Source organism: Nannospalax galili, unplaced genomic scaffold, assembly GCF_000622305.1.
Source record: "Nannospalax galili isolate Female #2095 unplaced genomic scaffold, S.galili_v1.0 scaffold304, whole genome shotgun sequence".
Taxonomy (NCBI): Eukaryota; Metazoa; Chordata; class Mammalia; order Rodentia; family Spalacidae; genus Nannospalax; species Nannospalax galili.
Window position 1 is genome coordinate 3282310 of NW_008352325.1, and position 25272 is coordinate 3307581.

Here is a 25272-nt window from a genome sequence, read left to right on the forward strand (position 1 = left end):
CCATAATCTTTTTTGAGTGGTCTAGTTCATCCACTTTATCTTCCAGTCTTGATATTCTGTTTTCCATTTCATTCATCCTATTGGTGAGGCTTTCTCCTGTCATTTCAAATTGGCTTACTGAGTGTTTCCCTTCCTTCTTCATTTCAGCCTGAGTATTCTTCAATATTTCTAGCTCTTTTCTGAATTCATTCAGAAGTTTATCCCTATCTTCCTTCAGTTCTTTGATTTCTTTGTTTGTGGTTTTTAAATTCACTGAATTCTTTTATCATGTTTATAAGTGTTCTTTTGGGTTCCATGCCCTGCATTATCTCTAGGGAGTTCTTATTGTACTCCTCTAGAGAACTATTGGTGTTTAGTGGGGATATGTTATTTTGGTTTTTCATGTTATTATTTTTTCTCTGTGATTTTAACATGTGAATTTCTTTTGTAGTGTCTGATTCTTGTGTGAGACTCAAGCCTTCAAGTTTAGGTCTGTTTCTTTTTATAAATTTTATGTGCCTTTGTGGTTTACTTTTTGGGCATGAAAAGCGTGTTCCTCTAAGCTTCTGACTCTCTCTTTTGATTTTATATTGGAGTAGCCAGATTGCTTTTGTCTTCAGGAGTTCCCACAGAGACCCAAGTCAGATGAGGATTAGATGCTCTCAGGCTTTCTCCTAAGGTCTGGATCCCTCCAGGAAAGATGTTGTCCTCAGGAATTTGGGAGCTGGATTGGCCTGGGAGCAGGGCCCAGGAAAGATGCTGGTCTCGAGCAGCTGGTGGCCATGCCACCCAGAGATGCAAAGGGAGATGGTGGGGGGAAGAGGCCCCAAGGTCTCCTGGGGACTGCAGGGAGGAACTGGGTTGGTCTGGATGCAAAGGATCAGGAAGCAGTGGTAGTTCCCCTGGTATCTGGAGTGCCAAACAAGAAATGGGACAGTACCCAGGCTAGGAGGAGAGATGGGTGGGGGAGATGGGAAGGTGAATGGAGTCAAGGTGCAGAGGGGAGGGTGTGATGGACTTACCCAGGAGAGAGGCTGGTGGGTTGTGCAGGCCCAGGGAAGCAGAAGGAGGAAAACCATTGTCTTTTTAAAGACTGAATGCTACTCCATCGTATAAACATACCACATTCTCTTTATACATTAAGGCTATGCCTTTTAAGTCCAAAAGACTTCCTGAACTAAATTGTTGGTATAGAAATCAATTTCCATCTTCTATTCCCCCCAACCTGCTCTGCCCTTGTAGGTAGTGTACCCATTCATTCTCTGGCCCCTTCTGCACTGCCCCTCTAGGTGGGGTACCCAGTCACTGATCCTTCATCCTGTACATCCACTGGGCAGAGTACCGATTCACTCTGGTTTGCCCAGAGCAATCCAGATTCTCACCTACTACACTGGCATGGTTATAAACAGTTCCCTCTTTCATTCTCAGAAGTTCTCATGTGGAAGTATGAATTATATTTTGTGGGCTTTCCCGTTCTCCATGCTTCACAAGCCACATCTGGAGGTATCTAAGGCATTCCCCTGCCTCAAGTCTTTTCAGCCAACCAACCTCTGCATCTGCCTTCCAATAGCTGGAGATTCTAGGCCTCCGTCCAGCACCCTACCAGGTCACACCCAAGAGATTGCCGGACTCCTAGCAGGTCCTGTCCATATTTCATCTCTGCAGTCTGCCTTATGCCTTGAGCTCAAAAGGTAGGGGTCGGTTATAAAAATCTACCTGGAGGTTTTTCATGCTACACCCCAAGTTCTTCAGTTCCTACCCCTACCTCTTTTTGCAATGAGGAAGTGGACTCATGGTGGTTTACCCGGCATTGCTAAATAGTTAGCTCACAGGTGATGTGCTTATGGGAAGAGGTGCCAGGCTGTCTGGTCCCTTGGCCTTCTTCTACTCCTAGTGTACATCCCAGCCTCAAGGCATCACCATAAGAACATCCAACAAGGATCCAACCAACAACAACTCAGCTTGTACCTGGGTCCTCCACCTTTCCAGGCACCCTCTTCTTCTACCTCAGTTTGCTTCTTCAAAGCCTTGTTCCAGTGCCTTCCACTTATCTCGTGTCTTTTCTGCCTTGAAGACATTTAGATACCTTCTCTGGCTTTCCATATCTGCCAGCTGTCTCTGGACCCCCATGCTGCTTTTCCAAGACCTCCACCCCATCTCCACCACTAGAGAGGGGTTCTGGCTTTGATAGCGCTCTCTCTCTCTCTCTCTCTCTCTCTCTCTCTCTCTCTCTGTATGTGGTTGTTCATACATGTACACATGCAGGCAGAAGTGATGGTAGCTGTGTTCTTCATCCCTTCTCCACCTCATTTTTTTGAGACAGAGTCTCTCACTGAACTTGGAGCTCACTAATTGGCTAGTCTGACTGGCCAGCTAGCCCTGGGGATCCACCTGTCTGTGCCTCCCTAACACTCAGATTGCAAGCATGCACCATTACAACCAGATCTCACATGGGTGCTGAAGACCAAAACAGGTTCTCAGGTTTATATAGCCAATGCTTTACGCACAGAGCCATTTCTCCAGCCGTGACTTTGAACTCTCTATTCAAAAAGTGGCACATCTCTCTGTTCCTCAGTCCACCAGTTTGTGACACTAGAACATTAAAGTGGAATCTCACTGAAGTTTCACTTTTCCTGTGAACCTAACAGGTTCTCATGCAAATATTGTTGGCATATTAAAGCCAGAAGGAGATACTGCAATCAGTGTCAGGACAGAGCAAAAGTTACTTCGCTGTCAATAATGGCATTAACATCGGAGGCCACTTGTTGTGTGTGACAGAAGACCCTCCTGCCTGTTTGGTCCCTTCTGCCTCACATTGTCCCTCATGGCCTTCCTCCCTTTTCTGGCTCTCCTGCTGTGCTCCTACTCAACAGAATGCAGTGTACTTAACAAGGAAAGACGAACAGCAACTTCATATAAGGCCATGCTTGAGTTCCCTTGAAATGAAACACAAAAGCTAAAAATTAATTCTCTAATGTCATTTCATGTATGTTATGTTAATTTAGCAGCTGTGATACAGAATGGCAAAATTAATATAAATTCAGGTACCAATAAGTGTTCCATTCATTTAAAATCCATTACTTTATCCAACTGTGAAATGTCAAAATAATTATGTCTTCAAACATGGCTGAATTTCATATGCCAGAAAAACACTCAAGAATTAGAAAGAAAATTGATTCAAATTTACCCAGGTATGCCTCCACGTGTTTGACTCTTTTACTGACCGGCATGATGAATGCTGAGGTATATAACACTTTGTGTTTAGCAAAAATAAATACAAGAACAAAAGAGTTGGCACACGACAGTTATTGGACACACAGTGAGGAGGAATGTCAGCCTCAAGGCTGCCTGACCATACATAAAATAGTTCAAATGAAACTTCCCAGAGGAACCAACCTCCAACCCAGTAATAATAATAGACGAGCAGCCTAACTCCTAGTAAGTCTAATAATAAATCACAGAAGGTAGGAGGGTGAGCATGTGCTAGCAAATGAACAAGAAGATGGAGTCAGGGTTGCAGGGTCAGCCTTGGGGTGCGCTACACAGGGGAAGGGTTAAAGCTCACTCAGTCCTCCTCACTGTTCTTCTCGGTCAACCTACCCTATGCTTCCCCATTTCCCCTCCAAGCTCCTCTTCTTCATCCATCTTTCTAGCACTAGTAGCTGCCATCAGCTGACTCAGCAGCTTCTGCCCCAAGAGCCCCCTCAAAGCCTGTGTGTTTAGGGGACTGGGCTATAGGAAGACAGCTACACATGTGATGTGGAATTACTTAAACAGCAGTGTGATGTCAGATGTGCTTCCAAACTCATGCTTACCTATTAGAGAAAGTCCTAAAATAATTTAGTTACTCTACAGGCAGCTGATGGTCCTATCCTTCTGTAATAGCATCAACAGTAAATGGTAATCATGAACCTGGCAGGGATATCTTCATTAATTATGATTCATTTTCATTAATATGGCTTTATACTATCACACTCTGTTGGGCACTGTGGTTGAGTATTGTGAAGATATGTAATTTAATAAGAGATCGGTGCTGTTCTCACTGAGGATATATACTACTGAGGGAAAGGCGGTACCAAAATGAAAAGGTCAGCAGGGAGTGCCAGGGATGCAGGAATTCAGGCCCCTACACAGACCCCTCAGCACCCAAAGGCTGCAATTTCCAATCCAGGCACTGCACACAATGGATGGTTGGATGGTTATGGTTATGTCATGGGTCCTGCCTACCAAAAAAAAAAAAAAAAAAAAAAAAAAAAAAGACACCCAAAAAAAAAAAAAAAAACAGTGACTCCAACAGAAAAAAGAAAGAGATAGAAGAAACAAGGGCATAAAGTATTGCTTTGGGGAGACAGCGCCTCAAGGCCCTTGAAGCACAGGAGAGCCTGCAGTCCTGTTTGAGATGCTGCCAGCACTCAGTCCCAGAGTACAGCAGGAGTGGAGATTGTGGACAGAGAAAGCATGTTCTGTGAGCAAAGACGCAGGGACCAGAAAGGCCAGCACAGGGTAGGGAAGGGCTCTCCAGCATGGCTGGAGCAGGGCTCATTGAGGTTGGAGAAGGGTAGGCCAGACCTCTCTCAGCTTGATAATGAGAGTAAGAAAACAATGCTTTGTTCTAAAAGAAACTCAGAGCCCATCTATGCATCTCTCTGACAGCCATGCTGTGATAACTGGCACAGGGCAATTATAGGCACTTCTTGCATAAGCAGCCCACCTGCAAAGATGATGATCACACGCAGAGCCATCATCTCCACTCTGTGCAGCATCTCCACGGCTTCCGAGGGCTTCTCCAGCTGCTGGAAAGCTTGACACGCCTCTAAAACACTTTGGGAAAACAGACAATGGTGTTCAAGGGTGGATGTGCAACTCACACGCATAGCTGCAGTGTAGAGAGGCAAGCCATATTGCACTATAAGAACCTTCCTCCCATTCAACCATGCTTACTTAAACAAAAGTGCAGCTTGCACAGGCTGGACCTCCAGAAAGTTTTGTTTCCTATTTTAGATTGACTTTTGTTGCTAATACGTGTAGTATTCACTTTATCTCCTTGTTCTTTGCTCTTGAAATACAAAAGTGGATAATTTAAGGTTTGAAAACAGAATGACAGCCATTGAAGGGAAGAAGCCTGTCCTTTGTAACAGTGTAGGTGGATGGAGGGTGTGGGGGTTAAGAGAAGCTGATATCATCAGAGTTGAAAGTGGGCTGATGGCTTCTATAGGTTGGATCAAGAAGGTGGGGGAGAAGTTGGTCCATAGTTAAGAGCAAAGAGTGTTGGTATTCTATGGCATAGTGTGGTGAATATAATTAAGAATGATTCCAGGCATGGTGGCACACTCTTTTAATTACCAGCACTCACTTAGTAGGCAGAGGCATGCAGATCTCTGTGAGATCAAGGACAGATTGGTCTACATAGCAAGTTCCAGGCTAGATATGGCTACAGAGAAACCCTGTCTCAAAAAATCCCAAAAAATTTAAAAAGTAAATAAAATAACAATAAATCTCATAAAAAGCTAGAAGAAAGGAATTTCAGTGTTTGAGAGGCTATTGGTAGTTATTATATGCCAATCTCTCCAGCCCATCATTAGTCTATTTTTGATTGACATATAACAATTATACATATTTATGGGGCACAAAGAATGCCTTGACACGTGTATATACACTGAACAAAGCTATCCTCTCGAATGCTGTGTACATATTCATTTGAAACAAGTGAGAAGAATACAAGATCTTTACTTTTGAAAGAATCCAAATCATATTTAGATGCCAAATAATGAGGCAAATGAAACAAAGATATGATTGACTTGAGTCAGTGTGATAGGGGTTGAGAAAAACTCCTTACCTTGACTTGACCTGAGTTCTTGGTTGCTAAGAAGGAATAAAGTAAGGAATAAAGGAAATTAAGAGTTTGAATACCTTTGCTCTGCCAGTAGGACTTTCTTCCAATGTTCAATCAATACAAACAATGCCATCAGGTGTTTCTGGAAGTATGACATTTGTTTGAAGCCATGAGGAATGTTTTTCTTTCCATTGGTCCTCTCATCTTTGGCTGGTATGGCAGCTTGTCCAACGGTTGAATCAGGAAAAATCTCAAAAATGGGGTGAAACAAAGTGTGTAAGAACTGTATCCACTGAGCATTGTTTGGGGGCAACCCTTCCTTTGAGAGAACTATTTTGCTGAGACCAATCAGGATTGTCTTTGCAAGCTGATGACGAGTGATATTCGGAATCAAAGACATGTTGAAAAACAAATCTTTCCTTACATCACCTCCATGGTCACTTTGAATTCCACTAGAGGTCTCTATAAATGTTTCTATGGTTTTTAAAAGGTCGTTTGGATGCTGGGCAAATGTCAACAGTAAATTAAATACATCCCAGTTATCCTCCTTTAAGCCATTCCAAAGAGCTTGTAGGGTAAGATCAATCACCATTTTCAAGAAAGTCTCTCTTTCTGTGCTGTTTTCTGTCAATATTTCATCCAAAAAATGGATTAGTTCACTAATCCCTTCTGGTCTTGGATCTTGAGAGCTACTGGTAGTCAGAATTGGATTAAGCATCAGGAAGTCTATCTGGTTGGTGATATTATTTATAGGAACTAAGCAATCCAGAATATCTTCCCCTACATTAACTGAATCAACAGAAAAAAGTTGAGTCTTATTTTTAATCACCACCACAAGATGGTCCAAATCTCTCAAATTGATTTTCACAGAAATTAAAAATTCAGCCATTTCTTCTAAAGTAACAGAAAAGTCTTCAGATTGGTTCACAAATGAGAGTATGCTAGATGATGCATTGAAAACATCAGAGTCCTGGGACATGTTAGGTGTGACTCCAATCATCCCAAAGGTCAAGTCAAGAAACGGCATCAACAAATCCTTTGTCTTTTCAAATATGGAAGGGTCTTCTTTTTTCAAAGTAGTTTTTTTTTTCACAATATGCTGAACACTTTGTTGCATGATGGAATGCAGAGTGTCAGAGAATGTCACAGTGTCCTTCGAGATGAAGTGAGTTCTAAACATCATAACCATCTTCCTTGAAACTTTTTGGGCTAGCTTAAGAAGTTTCACCATGGAGTCCACTGATGTAGCATGATCTCCCAGTTCAGCACTGCCATGCACTAGCATGGTCAGAGTTCTAGACATTTCTAAGACAGGCTCCAGGGTATGACTTTCTTCACCAACTCTGGAAATGGCACCAAACAACCTCATGGTCAATTCTAGTGTTTTTCTGTTTCTTAGAATGAATGAACTATTAATAAATGAAAACAAGTCAGTAAGCTTAGCAACTGCAATATCTTGGAATGCAGGGCATGAAGTAGGGAAGTCCTGATTACTAGAGTTTAAAAGAATGTCCATGAGATTTGACATTGCTATGGAACTTTCTCTTACAAGCTGAAAAACAGACCTGAGATTTTGGTTGAGTTTGAAGAGGTCTTCAGAATTATTAACCTGGAAAAGAAACTCAGTCACCACTGTAAAAAAGTCCAAATTCTCTTCAGTCTCAGTTTTCATTGTGGAGTCCCCAGCATAGAGCTGTCTGCTATCTGATGTAAATGAGTTCTTAATTAGATGATACAGAGTCTTGAAATTTGAGAAAATGCTCATCAGTATGTCTTCATTCATCCAGGTAAGAAACTGATCCAGTTTCAGGACTTCTAGAATTTTATCTTTGGGGACAAAACTGCAAATATAGAGTTTTTTTTAATTTCATGTCTAAACCATTAGCAATAGAGAGATTAAAATGCAATGATATTACAAGTTGTCTTACAAAAGGAATCATAAGGTAATGGTATTGAGTGAAATATGAGATTCTAAAATAATTCCAAGTGAAGCCTCACATTTCATTGCCAAATAAGGAAGTCATAGAGGAATTTCACAGTCAATTCTATTACAATTCTTTGAATTTAATAATCTAGAAAGTCACACTCTTGCTTTTAGAAAAGAAGGGTTTTTAACTTTTTATTTATTGTTTTTAATGTGTATGAGTGTATTGCCTGCATGTATGTAAGTTCACCCTTGTCATGCAATGCCCACAGAGGTCAGAGGTGGCATCAGATCTCCCTGGAAATGGAGTTACAGATAGTTATTAACTGCCATGTGGGTGCTGGGAATCGAACCCAGGTCCTCTGTGAGAGCAGCCAGAGCTCTTAACTACTGAACCATCTCTCCAGGACCAAGAAAAGAGATTTTTTTAAGACTGCATAGTAATGTTTTGCTTCTATTAAAAGATTATTTATTAAGCTTTACATAAAAGGAAAAGATTGATAAATTGGCTACATTAAATTTAGAACCTTCTTCAACAATAAATACCATAAAGGAATGGAAGAAACAAGTTAGACAATCAAAGGACATAGGTATAACACATTTAACTGATAAATAAGTACTATCAAGAATATCAAAAATAGGGGCTGGAGTGATGGTTCAGCACTTAACGGCACTGACTTCTCTTGCAGAGGCCCCTGGTTCAGTCCCCAGAACTCATGGTGGCTAGCAATTGTCTGTAACTCCAGTTCCAGTGGGATCTGATGCCCACTTCTGGCCTCCGTGGACATTGAATGACATGGGCACACTTATGTGGGCAAAACACTCATACACAAAAAATAAAAATAAATTGAAAAGAATATAAAAATAACTATTAACAATTATCAAATACAAATGGGAAAAAAACACAAAACCTAAAAATCAACTTAAAGAAGAAAAAAAAGGCCGTTCTCAAAAAAGAAAAATCTCAATGGGCCAATTAATGTGTTTTCCAGTTTTCAACCTTAAGGAAATGAAAATTACAACCATAATGGAATTCTGCCATCATCTCATCAGGGTCACAGAAAGGAGTAAATGCAACACCATCCAAAACGGATGCAGCCCAATGTGGCAGCACATGCCTTTAATCCTCGCACTTGGAAGGCAGAGGCAGGTAGATCTCACAGAGATCTACATAGTGAGTTACAGGTGGGCTGGGGCTAGGGAGACACTGTCAAGAAAACACAAAACAAAACAAACAAACAAAAGGATGTGGAGCTACAGGAACTCTCACACTCAAATGGGAGTGCAAATTAAGGCACTCCCCTTCAAAATGTTTAGATGAGGTTACACACACCCTATATTCTGCACTAGAACTCTATTTCTGGGTATTTAAGTTTCAGAAACTCCTACCTTTGTAGGAGTACCCTTGTAGGAGTACAAGGGTAAAAGAAAAAAATTCTAAAATGGGTAGCCTTTGCTTGGGTCAAGAAATAGCATAAAACCAGTCTCCCTACATGGTGATTCCTGACAGAATCGTGTCTTGGAAAGTGGAAAGGCTATTTTTACCTTATCCTAAATGTTTTTTGTTTTATTTTACTTTTTAATAAAAGCTATTTCTTGGGTAATTATATGTTCTATCTGGAAACACAGAATGTCCAATTTTCTCTCTTTTGTCATAGGCAATTTTTGGTGATCAATATGTAGATTCATTGATTCAGTAGTTGGTTGTTGTTTCTTTTCTTTTGGCTTTATCCCTAGCTAGAGGCTAAACACCAGGCCTTGTCCTACTAGCTTTCTACTAGTTCTCTACCTCCAGACTACATCCCCAGGCCTATTAGGAGTTTCTTAATTTGTAGGTGAACTATTTCTATAAGAAAGTAACTCTGCAATCAGTATTTTATTTACTTTGTAGTATAGTTTTTATAGGAAAGACAGAATAAATACCTTGGTCTAAATTTTTTTTAAATTGGTGGATTGCTTGGTCACTGTAATGGCTTTGTGACATGTTACCTTCTCAAGGATGACTGATAGTCCCAGCACTCCCTTCATCCTAAATGTTTGGGCTAGGTGGACTACAAAAGACATTTCCTCAAAGGCACTGGAGGGTAGATGGGAGGCAGTGGCCATTTTATAACATAAATGTACCTCCTATAAGGTACTGATTTCAAAAACTAAAGTCTTGCTAAGAAGGGACATTGTAGAAGTGGCTAAAAATCAGTTAACTTCAAGTTATTGAGAATGCAAACTGTCCTAAATGGGCCTGCCACAACCGGAAGGTTGTATAGCAGTTTCTGAGCAACCCCTTGACTTGGAGATGCCAACAGCAGCTGGGTAAGCAACTGCTCCTTCCCTGTGGATCCCCTTGGTTTGGACCACAAACTTTAGCTCACCACAATGGTCTTGGGGCTGATGCAATCTTCCCTTCCTGCACCCTGCCCAACTGAATTTGGATTCACTTATCTGACCTCTAAAGTTACATGAGCCAACTTCTTTAGCTACATGTTTGGCATATGGCTGGTTTCCTGTAGACTCCCACATAGAATAAGTGAGCATTTTTCTCTAGCACTTTCACTAGTAACCTTCAAAGAGATTTTAGAAGATTATGAATAAAAACAGCATGACTATTTTATTGATTCCAAATACAACCCTAACAGTAGATTAACTAGAAATATTTAATCCTATGTTGTGATTGGATGAGTAATACTGCAACTGAGATAATTATCATCCTGTATGTACATGTAAATCCATTAAAAGCTAATCTTTCTGTTTCCCATAAGAAATAATTTCTTAATTGTATAATCAGAATTGGAAAAATAATATATGATTAATTAATAAAAGCTAGGTTTAAATACTTACTGGTCAGATGGTGAGATTATTTTACCTTGATATAGTCATCTGACGGAGACAAGCTCACTTGGAAGAGCATTCAGAACTTAGGTAGAGGTTCTGTTATTGGCCTTTCTCTACTTCAGAAAATTGACTGAGACACACCAGCAGGGCTGCCCTGTGGGAGGCAAAGGTACACTCACCTCATCTCTGCACTGACGTCTCTGTGGAAGTCTTTCAGTAGAAGTGATATTTTATTTTCAGACGTTTTCTTTAGGAAAAGAGAGGAGTATGTCTCCAAAAGCCATTTCATGAGATTCTCTGTGCTTGCCAAGGGAAGAGTTGTTTCCTCACTGTTCTCTGACTGCATGTGACTCAATGTGAGATTAATGAAATTCGGTGTCTGAAGGTCAGCACCACTTAAATTTGGAGTTGATTCTTCGGAAACCCCAGAAACGATATTGATCGGATTCACCATCATGCTTTCAAGAAACAACTGAACAGCTGAGAAGTTTGTTAGCTGTTCTTGATTCAGCAGATAGGTGAGAAAGGAAATATCCAAATCGTCTTTTCTAGAAATGTTTTTGAGATAGTCCAAATAGATAGTAAGATCCTCAGTAAACACAGTTTCATCAGTTGAGCTCTCATTGGCCTTGGCAATGAATAATCTTTGTATCAACCTGAAGTAATCTTCATTCGCGTATTCATGAAGCCAATATTTTGTGACTAACAGAAAAGTTTCTATAACTTTCAGTGCCTTCAGTAATGATGAATCCAAGATTTCTAGAAAGTGAGAAAGTTGCAAAGTTGTGTTTTGAAGAGCCATACCTTGGATCTTTTTATTAATTTTAGAAAGCAGTTGTCCCATACTCAAGTCATTGGATGAGTTTTTGTGGGTTTGTTTAGAGTTGAACTGTAATTCTTCAAAGTTGTAAGGCACTTTGCTATTTTTAATTAAACTCAATAATGATGCTAAACTACTTTCTGTAAGATTTGTATTCAGAAATACCATAAATGGAGAAAGTGAGTAGTGAGCACTATTTTTTAGACTCCAAGCACTAGAAATCAATTTTAATAACCTTTCCAAACTTAAGGAAATACTGCTTTGTGTGGATGTTTCTATGACTTCAGTAATATTAAGAATCTTGATTAAACTATCTATTTTGTCCAAAATGTTTTCACCCAGTATAAATTCTGTAAAATTGACATTTTTTAGCTTTTCTATGATTTGAAATGTTACTTGCTTTATAGTGCCAGCAGGGCAAAGTTCCGAGAGGCTTCCATTACTTTGATTTCCAGAAGGTTCTATAAAGGGTAATGCCTTAAGCCAAAATTCCCGGACAGTTTTCACAAATAAGGTTTTAGTATAGAACATCTCAAACACCTCTGAAAGAGCTGAATTCCAGTCCAATAAATCATGGATCACACAGGCTATTTTCCTGTTTATTTCCACATGTGAGTTTTCATTTAAACATTGTGAGTCTTCATCAGGGAGATGCAGGTGGAGAAGGTCAAGTATCCAGGCAATGGCTTGATAAAATGAAGAAGACGTGAATCTATGGATATCGCAGCCTTCTACGCTGGAGTTCTGCACAAAGCTGGACGTTGTGTGGTTCCAGCACCAAACCACAGGAAGGCATGTTAAGGCCTCTGAAACAACAGTCGGTTGGCTTGATATTAACTCAACGATATCCAGAAGAGTTTTTATCACAATAGCAAATTCTTCCTTGGTGATATTGAAAATGCTTATGTTGTGAAGAAGCGTGAAGTTATAGACATCCCTGAGACCTTCTGTGATGTTCTTATCCTTGACTCTCCGCAGGAGCCCCACCACGTGAGGAAGAGCATAGTACGCATCCACCACAGAGTTCACGACTTCTTTAGGAAGCAGGCGCGAGAGGCGCAGCAGATGACTAACACTCCAGGAATGTGAGCTATCTACAAATTTTTCCACCAAATCAGCAAGAGTATTGACCCCTAAATTGTCAATGCCTGATCTGCTGAGATTCTTAGAGAAATCCAGTAGACTTTCACTAATTTGTTCAAGCTGGTTTACTAAGAGTTCTATGTCTGCCTTCCTGAGAGAATGCATGAGAGATGCTACTTTCTTTAAAACTTGAGCATAGCCTGAATTGTGTGGAATATCGAAATGAACAGCCGGCATTAAGGAGTTGAACACATCCCTCATCACCTGAATACTAAGACCCAGAGCTTTCAGTATTTCATGTGGATCTACTTCTGATGAGTTGTGAAGATTGTGAGATAAGCTGAGAGCAAGGTAATTAGCTAAGTGGTAAATTGACCTGCTTAAACTGCTTATATCTTTTTCCTTTAGACTGGTAGAAAATACACTGAAAGTTGTTTTAGTGTTAGAAGAGGATTCATTTCGCAGGATATGAGGGAACACATCTCTTAGAAGTTTCTGCATTTCCTTCCCAAGTGCTATTACGTGCAGCCAAATATTTTGAAACTGGTCAGGAATTTCAGCTGTCACTTCTATGGGTCTTAGAAGTAATTCACTAAGATGCTTCCAGTTGGATTGGGAGGCAAACTCAAAATCTCTTGTTAAGTTGGTGACAGTCATCCTTACTTGCTTTGTGGAATCATTTAAAAGAGCTAATAAAATCTCAAATTTTGGTATCCTCTCTTTTTCCAACCCTGTAGTAAATATAATATTTAGAAAGTCAGCTATGTCTTTCAAGTAAATATTTACACAATTTACATCTGACTCATTCAAGGAACAAACAGGTTTCTTCTTATTTAGCACCCAAGTTAAAATGTTCAAGGCAGAGTTCATTTTGTTCTCCACATTCTTGAAACTTCCAAAAGAATGGTGAAGATGGCTTTGTGAGAAACTTGAGTTATACATGCCAAATAGACGGTTTACAATGTCTATCCATGCGGTGCATCCTTTCAGCCTGCTAACTGCATTCTCAGAGGAAAATGTGGAATTTAACATGGCAAGGATTTGTACTATCCTCTTTGAACTGTTTACATATACCAAGCTATCTTCTAAAATCAATGCAGTAACATCCTGGAAGACACCAGTGCATGACAACAAAGCCTGATCATGTGACACATTTCTAAGAAATAATATTATTTCTCTCAGCTCAGCCATGATACTTTCGGGATTTGCTCTATGGTTTGTGAGATAATTTGAAAGAAAGCCATCTATCAGATCTCCTCTTCTATCCACAGAGTCCGTGGCTTTGCTTAACGCAATGAAAACATCAAGCAGAGAATGTAAAATCTCACTGCTTATGTTTGTGTTCAAAGAAAATGTCTTCAGCTGGCACAGGGAGGTTTCCATGGTGAAAAACGATTTCTCTGCTTGGTCCAGATTAAGCAGTCCTACCATAGCTAATTCGTTACCTAATGCTACCCAAAGATTCTTGAGATCCAGGAGAGCAGCCCAGTCATGAAAGCCATTCTCCTGAGTTGTATTTTCAAACAAACTTAACATGAGTCTAGCAGCACGGTGGGTGGGAAATACTCCTTGACAGTTTTTAGAAACTTCCACATCGTTTTCCAGTTCATCTAAAAGCTGAGTGAGACCAACATGCATGGGAGTAAACATGTTCGGGTCAAGTTTAAACATCTGAGCAATGCTTCCGCAGATCTCAGTCCACATCTGAAGCCATGAAAGGGTGCAGTGAACAGCCGTGAAGTCACTGAACACGCTGCCATTTGCCGAGAGGTTTGAAAAACCTCGTGTCCACAGAAGAGGCAGTGAGGACCCCTCACCTCCTGAATAATTCACAGAAGAAATTGTTTCATTATCCAGAATGAAGCATTCGCTGACTAACAGGACTTCTGCTGAACCATTGGAGAGCTGATTCACAAACTGAAGCAAAGAAACACGGAAGCCTTCATCTACCGAAAGCAGCCGCTTAAGGCCTGTCAGAGTGGAGAGGATCACTCCCGACGTCTGGCCCTTTGTAGACAGCAGAGACTCGGCTTGGAGCTCTAAAAAGTTAAACATTGAAAGCAACTGCCGACAACAAGATGCTTCAGATATTCCCTGGAGAACCTCTGCTGTCTCAGATATAAGAGACAGAGCTTTACTGATGTTTTGGAAACTAAACTGCTTTATGATGTCCAAAATGCTTCTAGAGATTTGGTTAAGGTAAATTATCAGAGAGTCTCTATTGTGAACGTTCAAGAATTTATTAATATGTTGGTGAAATGAAGAATAGATCCTCAGAAGTGAGGCCACATCTTTGTCTTTGAAGATGTTTAGGTATATATGAGTCAAAATGGTAGCAACTTCGTGAGCTTGAGGTTCAGAAAGAGCCAAAAAAAGATCAGATGCATTCTGTATAGCATGTACTGTGTCCAGAGCAACAGAGACTTGCTCCTGTGTCAGAAAGTGAAATTCATAGAGACTGTTTATTATCATTTTGCTTAAATGTATAAAGTCTATGTTCATGGCTGGAGATTTAGGCCAGTCAAAATGGAGCAAGTGGGAGGAGTTAAAACTTTTGCTAAGAATCTTCTCATTTTCTGGAACAGAAAAATTTAACAGTATAGATGAGTTTTCTAATTTAGCTCTTTCTTCTTTGGAAAAGCCATAGAACCAGAATTGTAGACGTTCTGGATTCATTTCAAGAGGTTTTGATTCTACGAATCTCAAAATATTTTTGGCTTCCCTCCTCATCCAGTGATTTTGAAGAGTTTTCATTTTTTCAATAACCAGTTTGCCAAATTCCAAAAGTTTCTGAGCATCAGCATCCTGCAGGTCACTTGCTAAACTTTTTAAATGGTTTATCCACAGAACACTTCCAGTCAGAACACGCTGAGTGAAAAAAGAGAGGTTACGGGATTCAGGAACACCAGACGAGTCAGAAAGACTGCCCACTAATAATTCCTCCAAGACTTCCACAAATGAAAAGAGAGTGTTTGTCTGTCCCTCCTCAGCGGTGTGCAGCTTATTTTCTAGCACTAAAAGGTGCTTTGTGAGGTTTAAGGCCCTACAATATAAATAGAATTGTTTTACTATCAGAAATAAAAATTAATTCAACATATCAAACTTCTACGGAGTAACCAAAATTAAACATGTATGAGACAATACATTTCTTACTTGATGTTAAACTAATAGGAGCATTGATTGAGCTTATTTAGCTTTAAATGTGTTTTGTACAATAAAAAAGGATGTATTTTCAGTTATGCTCCCCTGTAAATTAATATGTATGGTCGTTAAATGTAAGTATGCTGTTTATGCCAGACAAATCCATTTCTTTTTATATTTCATTGATTTTTATTTTATGTATATGAGTGTATTGCCTGCATATATGTGAGTGCACCCATGTCATGCAATACCCACATAGGTCAGAAGGGGGAATGGGATTCCCTGGAACTGGCATAAGGACAGTTGTTAGCAGACATGTGGGTGCTGGGAACGGAACCCGGGGTCCTCTGAAAGAGCAGTCGGTGGTCTTAACAGCAGAGTTATCTCTTCAGTCCCAGACAAACTCATTTCTATATTTCATCTCAAAATATCTTGGGCTATAGAGATAGCTCAAGAAGTGGCATTTATCAGAAATCCTACCTGGGTGGTTTAAGAAAATTCTTTGCCCCCTGCCCCGCAAGAAGGCAATTCCAGGACTCCTTTATGTGAGGTGAGGAGTTTCCTATGTATGTGGAGGATTTTGCATTTGTTTTATTTCTGTTAATGGTCTTAGGTTTCATAAATAAATGGTTATTGCATATGTGATATCAAACTGTTTGAATCAAGCTCATAGATATTAAAGAATATATACATCTTATGATTAAAGTTTTCCTTCTTAATTTATTATTTTTATTTTATGTGTATGAGTGTATTTTCTGTGTGTATGTAAGTGCACCCGTGTCATGCAATGCCCTCAGAGATCAGAAGAGGGTGTTGGATATCCCTGGAACTGGAGTAATGGGCAATTGTTAGTTGCATTTTGGGTGCTGGGAACTGAACCCAGGTCTTCTGCAAGAGCAGTCAGTGCTACTAACCACTGAGTCATCTCTCCAGCCCACGATTAAGTTTTATTTATTTTTATTTTATGCGCATGAGTATGTTGCCTGCATGCGTGTAAGTGCACCCATATCATTCGGTGCCTGGAGAGGACAGAATAGGGCACTGGATCCCCTGGAACTGGAGTTACAGACAGTTGTTAGCTGCCATGTGGGTGCTGGATATAAACCCAGGTCTTCTGCAAGAGCAGTCAGTGCTGTTAACCACTGAGTCATCTCTCCAGCCCCAATTAAAGTTTTCTTATCTACAGATGATATTTAAATTAATACCTGAAATTTAAATCTTATAACTTACCTGGTGATAGAAGTTATTGGAAACTTCATTAAGTTATTGAAAAATACAAAATAGTTATGAATGATAACTTTCCAATCCAGGTTTTCTGCATAACAAGGAGAGTCCTCAGAGAAAGCTGAAAAGAAACAGACTATTAACAAGCTGGATTTACATGATAGATGAGTCTATTCAAGCAGATATCATAGCGGATCACCTAACACGTTTGAAACACATACTAACGGAGGTTTATAAATTCTCCATCTGATAGCCGCTTCCAATCATGGTGAAGCACTAATAGCCACTGAACAATGCAAAACACAGGTTCATGGAAGACAGAGGGCAAGAAAGGCAAGACCTACAATTATCCCCACTTGCTGCTTAAGACAGACTCTAGGACCCAGCACAGGATGAGGTAGCTTAGAGCTCAGTGGACATGCTGAGTCAGGATGAAGCTTAGGGTCTGACAGAAAGGACACCAGGGAGGACTCCATGGAGCAAGAGTATCAGCACATCCTTCCTTCTAGTACACATCTGAGACCAAATCTTACACATGAGGAACTGCTTGAAATTAGGAAGCTTCACCACAGAACATTAAAGATAAGTGTGCAGTGATCACAAGATAACAGGAATATACTCTATTGCTTACAGTCATATTGAAATAATTTATAATCCATCAGTTATCGAGTAGAGCAAGATAAAAGATTCTCACCATTAATAGCTAATCTCCAAAGCCAACCAGCATTTTGCCAGTACTGAATAACAAATCTTTGAAGAAGAGTGCCCAGGGGCTGGAGAGATGACTCAACAGTTAAGAGCACTGGCTGCTCTAGCAGAGGACCCGAGTTTGTTTCCCAGCACTCACGTGGTGGCTAACAACCATACATAACTTCAGTTCCAGAGGATTCAGCACTTTCTTTGGGCCTCTTCAGGTATTGCATGCATGTGGTACACTTGCATACATGCGGGGAAAACACTCATACACATAAAATTAAATAAATAATTTTTAAAGCAGAGGTGTCCAGCCTCTTGATCTTAGATTATAGTATTACCATCTCCAAATATATCATACTACATTCATAGCTATCCTGAGATTCATGCAGCCCACTGGTCACAGGCTGGACATACATGCTTTAAAATAATTCCAGTGCTAGGAGTGTGGCTTAGTTGGAGAGCATGTGACATGCACAAGGCCCAGTGGCGAGCTCCTGCGTTGAGATGGCAGGGAGCTGAAAAGACCTTAAAGAACTAGCAATACAGAGTAATTTGTTTCAGAAATAACTATAAGAATACAAAAATAAGAATCACAACATAAGAATCAAGTTTATAGCATTTGGCATCTAACCAAAAATTTCCAGACATAGAAAGACGGAAACGTGAAGAACAAAACAATTAGTCAAAACTGACAGAGACGGTGCAGCAAGCCGAGAAGAACGTGAAATTCACGAAGTGGTTTCTGTTATTCAATTTCTGCTCTGTTGTTTACACAATTCATTTGACAGGCAAAACTTGTCAGATTGGATATAAGACCTAGCATATGCTTCATATAATACACTTAAAATATGAAGACAAAAATAAAAAGGAAAGAAAAGCTATACAGCTCCCAATGTTTATTAATCAAAATAAAGTTATCAAACAAAGTAGAGGTCATGTGACAATATTATCATTTCATTATGATAAAGGCACCAACTAATCAGGAAGGCATGAGGATTCTAAACACATGTACAGTATAGCAGAATTCCAAAGCACATGAAACAAACACTAATGAAGTGCAAGGAGAAACGGACAAATCATGTTTTAGTTTGAAATGTCATATACATTGAGATAAAATATCACCAAAGATACAGAAGATTTTTACAATACTGTCAGCAATGTGAACTGCCTGATGTTCACAATCTGTGCCGCTCTTCAATATGGTATCTTCTTTAAGAGCACACGTGACATTTATGAAGAACTCTATTCTCTAAATCATAAAGCAAATCTCAATATGTTAACAAGACTATACTGACACAGTCAGCAGTTCACTGACTAAAATAGAATTATATTAGAAATAAGTGACAAACCCAATTGGAAAATTCCAAGTGTTTGAAAGCTAAATCATGCACTTGTAGATTACTAATGACTCAAAAAGAAACCAAGATGAAATTAGGGAGTGATGGAGATGCTCCCCTCTCTCAATTGTGATTTCATAGTTATATACATCAATATTATCAAATTATATATCTTAAGTATGCTGTATTTTGTTATGGGTTCTTAAGACAAAAATCTTTCTAATTGATGCAAGTAATTTCACCTCTTTAGTATCTGTTTCATAAGTAAAATCACACTGGACTTACACCCATTATGCTTTACCAAGTCTTTACTGAAATAACTGGGTAGTGTAAAATTTCCTGATGTCTATGGAGAAAAGAATCCAGAAAATTAAATCAGAGGCATGTGAGTAACATTGCATAAGAAAAAGGTTAATGCTATCAGAAAACAGAATACGCAAAAGAAGAAGATAAAATCCTTTGTAGTAAATTCCTTTGCAGTTGTTTGTGAGGCATTTCAATTCTGATGTTTATTTCACTGGGGGAAGGAAAAAAAATTAGGATGTATTGCATATGCATTCAATTTCTGCTAGGCAATATGTGTGTTATTAGCTTATATAATCTTAAAAACCACGTAAAATACAGATATACTGTATACATCAAGGATAAAAGTGATAACCTGGCTGACTCAAATCTGTCAGATGAAATATTTCATCCCAAGTCCGTCTTCTTCTAAAACCATACTATAGTACCAAACTCTGCCCATGCTAGATAAAACTATACTCTAAAAATATAATAGCACTGTAGTCAAATCTATTCACTAGACCACATCACATCTCCATTGTACGACATTCTCACCTATGTGCTATTTGGTTTTGTTACCTGTTTAAAGGAGGAAGAAGAACTAAGTAACAAGTACCCTAAAGATAAACAATAGCCGTGGAATGCTTTGCTGTTATTTGTGTTGCTATTTGGTAGTTTTCAAATGTTTGTGTGCTTACAAATTTCCTGGACATCTTAAAATGCACATTTTGACTAATTCTGTAGGTCTGAGGTAGGACCATGATCTGCATTTCCTCATAAGATGCCAGTTGCTTCTGGCAGTAGTGGAGGTGGTGGTTGGTGGTGCAGATACCACATTTTGATTTAACTGATTTATCTCAGAAGAGATATACATCCATATCAAGAGATTAAGGTCAGGGCTGGAAAGATGGCTCAGCAGCTAAGAGCACTGGCTGCTCTTGCAGAGGACTTGGTTCAATTCCTAATACCCACATGGTAGCTAATAACCATCCATCACTCTAATTCCATGGGACTTGATGCCCTCTTCTGACCTCCATGGGCATTGCATGATATGGGTACACTTACCCACATGCAGGCAATGCACTCATACACATAAAATTAAAATAATAATAATAATAATAATAATAATAATAATAATAATGTTTTAGAAAGAGGTGAAGTCCCCTGTGGGGAAGGCTGGTTCACTGTTTGGTCACCCTAGGTAAACCCAGTGAGGCTGGATTACTTCCTGGCCACCCTATAATGGAGCCTAGAAATACTGATTTACTACCTGGTCACCCTAAGTGGAGCCCAATGAGGCTGGCTTACCGTCTGGTCACCCTAGAGGGGGATCCCAGCAGGTGACAAGCACCCCTTCCACATAAAACTTCCCTTGAGCTAGTTAGTGCCTCATTCTTGCATAGGAATGGACTAAAGACATTTTCCATATAAAAGAGATAACCAGTACAGGGAGAAAAGGAGAAAAGGAGAAAAGGAGACTCCAACCATAATATAAAATGTGTATTCACATTATAAAATAAAGGACTATCTCATGGTGACAGAGTAGATGCACTAAGAACTGAAAGCTACGACTATCTGCAGAACCTGGATAGGTTCTCAGAAATTAATAAATAACAAATTTTAAAGTAAACGTGTTTTAAATAAAATTGAGAAAAGTTCTAGAAAATTGTTCTAAAAGATTAAAAAATTAATTATGTAAGAGGTAAAACTAATGGCTAACAGAAGTTCTAAAAAGTAAAGAAAAAGGTGGGTTTAAAGCTGAGAAAGAAATAATGTAAGAATATTTTCTGATGTGTTTATTATCAAGTAGAAAAAAACAGGGAGTATGCAGCATAATGCATCTTTTAAGTTCATGCTTACTTAAATATTTGAGAAATTTCAGGATACTGGAACTAAGAAATGAATCTTGACATTACCCATAAGAAGGAAAAAATTCCATAAAAAGGATTGGGAATCTTAATATAAATGGTTTGCTAGCAGAAACACAGGAATAAAGACTATGGACAAGAATCAGTGATGGAAAGGAAGGAAAAATGGTAAAGGAAAAAGCTAAGGTAGAGGATAACCAACCAGCCTAGGAGGACACTGCCAACAATACCACACATGGACAAAGTTCAGTTTTCACAGTGTGACCGGGAAGATCTGTCTGTCCTGTGGGATGCAGGTTCACAGTGAGATAGGTACTCTACAAAGACCTCTAAAGGCAGCAATTTGAAAGAAAGAAAACCAGAGAATAAATGATAAATTCCATTAAAAGGCCCAATTCCAAGATGCAGGAATTGTAAGGAGATGCTAACAACTCCAGTGAGGTATAACAGTATCAGGACACACAGGAGAGCCAGGAGAGATGGAAACCTACAACTGTCCCATAAGAGTGTAGAGAGTCACAAATGGGCATTTCACTACACTGGCTAGTCTGGCTTCAAAACAGAGGGTGTTTGGGGGAAGAAGGTTTAGATAGATAGATAGATAGATAGATAGATAGATAGATAGATAGATAGATAGATAGATAGTAGATGATAGATAGATAGATGATAGATAGATGGTAGATGGTAGATGATGGATGGATAGATAGATAGATGATAGATAGATAATAGATATGATAGATGATGATAGATGATAGATAGATAGATGATAAATATGATAGATGATGATGATTATGATAGATGATAGATAGATAGATAGATGATATAAGATAGATGATAGATACATAGATAGATAAATAGATGATAGATATAGATAGATAGATGATAGATAGATGGTAGATGATAGATGGATGGATAGATGATGATAGATAGATGATAGATAGATAGATAGATAGATAGAATGGAAAGATAAAGTGATAATCTACTAACTTAAGTAATACAGTAGATAGATACAAAGATATATACATAGATAGATGATAGATAGATAGATAGATAGATAGATAGATAGATGATATAGAGATAGACATAGACAGATATAGACATAGACATAGACGTAGACACAGAGATTTGCTGTCTGGTCCTGCTTCCTAGCACTTACACATATGCAGGCAATAAACTCATACACATAAAATAAAAATAATAAATAGAATTTTTTTTCAAAAAAGGACATGAAGTTGGGGGTGAATATGATCAAAATCCATTGTATGCATGTATAAAGATATTAATGAATTAATACAAATATTATATATTTTTTAAATAATCCATTGGCCAGAAGTCAAAGGAGAAGATTGGACTTAGGAATGGCATCTAAAGTGGGGACAGTCTGTGACCTTGAGCCTTTATCTGTGAAGTTTGACTCTGGACTCCAGGTAGACAGTACAGAATCCAAGAAAAGTAGTCAAATTGCTTGACTTAGAAAACCCTGGTAGCTGCTCAGAGCTCAGCAGACCACCAGAGAGTGCTGGGTTCTGGCCTCCCTCTGGCCTCCAACTACCAGAGGGCCTGAGAACCTAGGGGACAGCCTGAGAGCCCCCAGATCCTGCTTCTACCTGGTGGTGAGCTTCCCCTAATTGTGCCATACCATCCCCCTACCTGAGATTTTGTGAGGACCCGCCCAAGGCCCCAGGGTAGATCTGGCTTTGGTAGGCTAAGGCTGGGATCACAGCAGACCTCCAGAGAGTGCAGAGTTCTGGCGCCCCCTTTGGCCTCCCTCTGGCATAGGGTTGACAACGCACAGGACTGCCTGAGAGAGCCTGGATTTTGCCTCCACCTGGTGAAGGAAGCCTGAGTATGCCTGACTGGAACCTGAATTGGGCTTCTGTGGGTACCCCTGAATAGCTGATCTGAAGCCATCAGTTCCCTCCAAAATAAACCTGAGAGAACCTAAACCCTGTACCAACCAGCTTTACATAACCAACAAAGAAAGGATAATCTAGGCGCCTGGATAATACAAACAGAAGCATACTTCAACTTAATTCTCATATCAGAATCATAAACAACAAAAGAAATTCACATACCAAAACCACAACGAAAGAATAATAAAATGGAAAGCCCAAACACTATGTCCCCAGCAAAGCCCACCAATCCTGTGGAAGATTTCTACAAGGAGAACTCCCTAGAGATAATGCAGGACACTGAATTTAAAAGAACAGTCATAAACATGATCAAGGAATTCAATGAATTTAAAGAACACCGGAACAAACAAATCAAAGAGATAACAGAAGATAGGGATAAACTGCTGAATGAATTCACAAAAAAAGACAGAAACTTTGAAGAAAACTCAGGCAGAAATGAAGAAGGAAGTGCAAAACTCAATAAGCCAACTTGAAACAGGGGAAAGCCTCACCTCTAGAATGAATGAAATGGAAAACAGAATATCAACACTGGAGGATAAAGTGGAAAAATTGGACCCACTCAACCAAAGAGTATGGAAAATTTAAAAAAACACAGGAATGGGATATTCAAGAGATGTGGGACACCATGAAAAGACCAAATCTACGGATCATAGGAATAGAGGAAGGAGAAGAATTTCAGGTTAATGGTGTTGACCAGATCTTAAACAGGACTGTAGAAGAGAATTTCCCAAAAATCAAGGCAAGACACCCCCATACAAATACAGGAAGCACATAGAAGACCAAATAGACAGGATCAGAAAAGAAACTCCCCCACAACATATCATAGTAAAAACACTAAATGTACAGAACAAAGAGAGAATACTGAAAGCAGCAAAAGAAAAACAAGAAGTCACACACAAAGGAAAGCCCATCAGAATTACAGCTGACTTATCAATGCAAACTATGAAAGCCAGAAGAGCCTGGACCAAGGTATTTCCAGTTCTACATGACAATAGATGCCAGCCCAGCACACTATACTGAGCAAAAATCTCTATTATAGTTGAGGGGGGAAGAAAAATCATCCATGGCACAAATAGTATGAAAGAATACATGTCCACAAAACCAGCCCTTCAACAAATACTTGAAGCAATACAGAGAGCAGAGAGAGAAACAACTATACTTTGGGGCAACAAAAGAAAATAAAGATATAATCTAGGTAACACAAAATTACATGGAGAACACAAACAGCAATCAAAATGATGGCAACCAATACACACCTTTCAATAATAACCTTAAATATCAATGGACTAAACACCCCTGTCAAAAGACACAGGGTAAGTGGCTTAAGACACAAAATCCATCTCTTTGCTGTCTGCAAGAAACCCATCTCACCTACCCATCTCACCTTCAAGGACAGGCCCTATCTTATGGTGAAAGGATGGAAAAGAATATTCCAAACTAATAGCACTAAGAAACAAGCAGAGATTGCAATTCTAATATCTGACAAAATAGACTTCAAAGAAAAACTAATCAGAAGTGATAAGGAGGATCACTTCATTCTGATCAAAGGAACAATTAACCAAGAAGATACTATAACCTTTTACATGTATGCATCAAATTCTGGTGCACCTAGATTCGTAGGGGACTTCAATACCCCACTGTCTCCATTAGACAGGTCAATTGGACAAAGAATAAACAGAGAAACGTCTGAATAAATGATACCATATATCAAATGGACCTAACAGGTATCTTTTGATTACTCCACCCAAACACCAAAGAATACACTTTCTACTCAGCACATCATGGAAGTTTCTCAAAAATTGACCACATACTGGCCACAAAACAAACCTCAACAAATACAAAAATATTGAAATAATTCCAGGAATTCTATCAGACCACAAAGCAATAAAGCTCAAAATCAACACTGGACAAAGCTCTGGTCACTACATGAACTCACGGCAATTGAACAACACACTGTGAAACGAGTGGGTCAAAGAAGAAATTAAGAAAGAAATAAAAGAATTCCTGGAACTGGCCACAAAACAAACCTCAACAAATACAAAAATATTGAAATAATTCCAGGAATTCTATCAGACCACAAAGCAATAAAGCTCAAAATCAACACTGGACAAAGCTCTGGTCACTACATGAACTCACGGCAATTGAACAACACACTGTGAAACGAGTGGGTCAAAGAAGAAATTAAGAAAGAAATAAAAGAATTCCTGGAATTCAACGAATAGGACAATACAACACAACACAACCTCTGGGACACATTAAAAGCAGTCCTAAGAGGGAAATTTATAGCTCTAAGTGCCTACATTAAAAAATTAGGAGCCCAAATAAATGACCTAACACTGCAAC

General features: G+C 39.2%; 1 protein-coding gene across 1 annotated transcript in view; it reads right to left on the reverse strand.

The window, feature by feature from the left end:
• Abca13 (ATP binding cassette subfamily A member 13) overlaps positions 1–25272 on the reverse strand; it is a 449044-nt gene that overhangs the window by 340066 nt on the left and 83706 nt on the right. Inside the window, exons 16-19 of the mRNA XM_017802262.2 lie at positions 16840–16954; positions 10745–15511; positions 5890–7653; positions 4691–4800 (exon numbers count right to left, since the gene is read on the reverse strand). Coding sequence (XP_017657751.1) covers positions 4691–4800; positions 5890–7653; positions 10745–15511; positions 16840–16954 — 6756 coding nt within the window. The remainder of the gene's footprint in view (positions 1–4690; positions 4801–5889; positions 7654–10744; positions 15512–16839; positions 16955–25272) is intronic.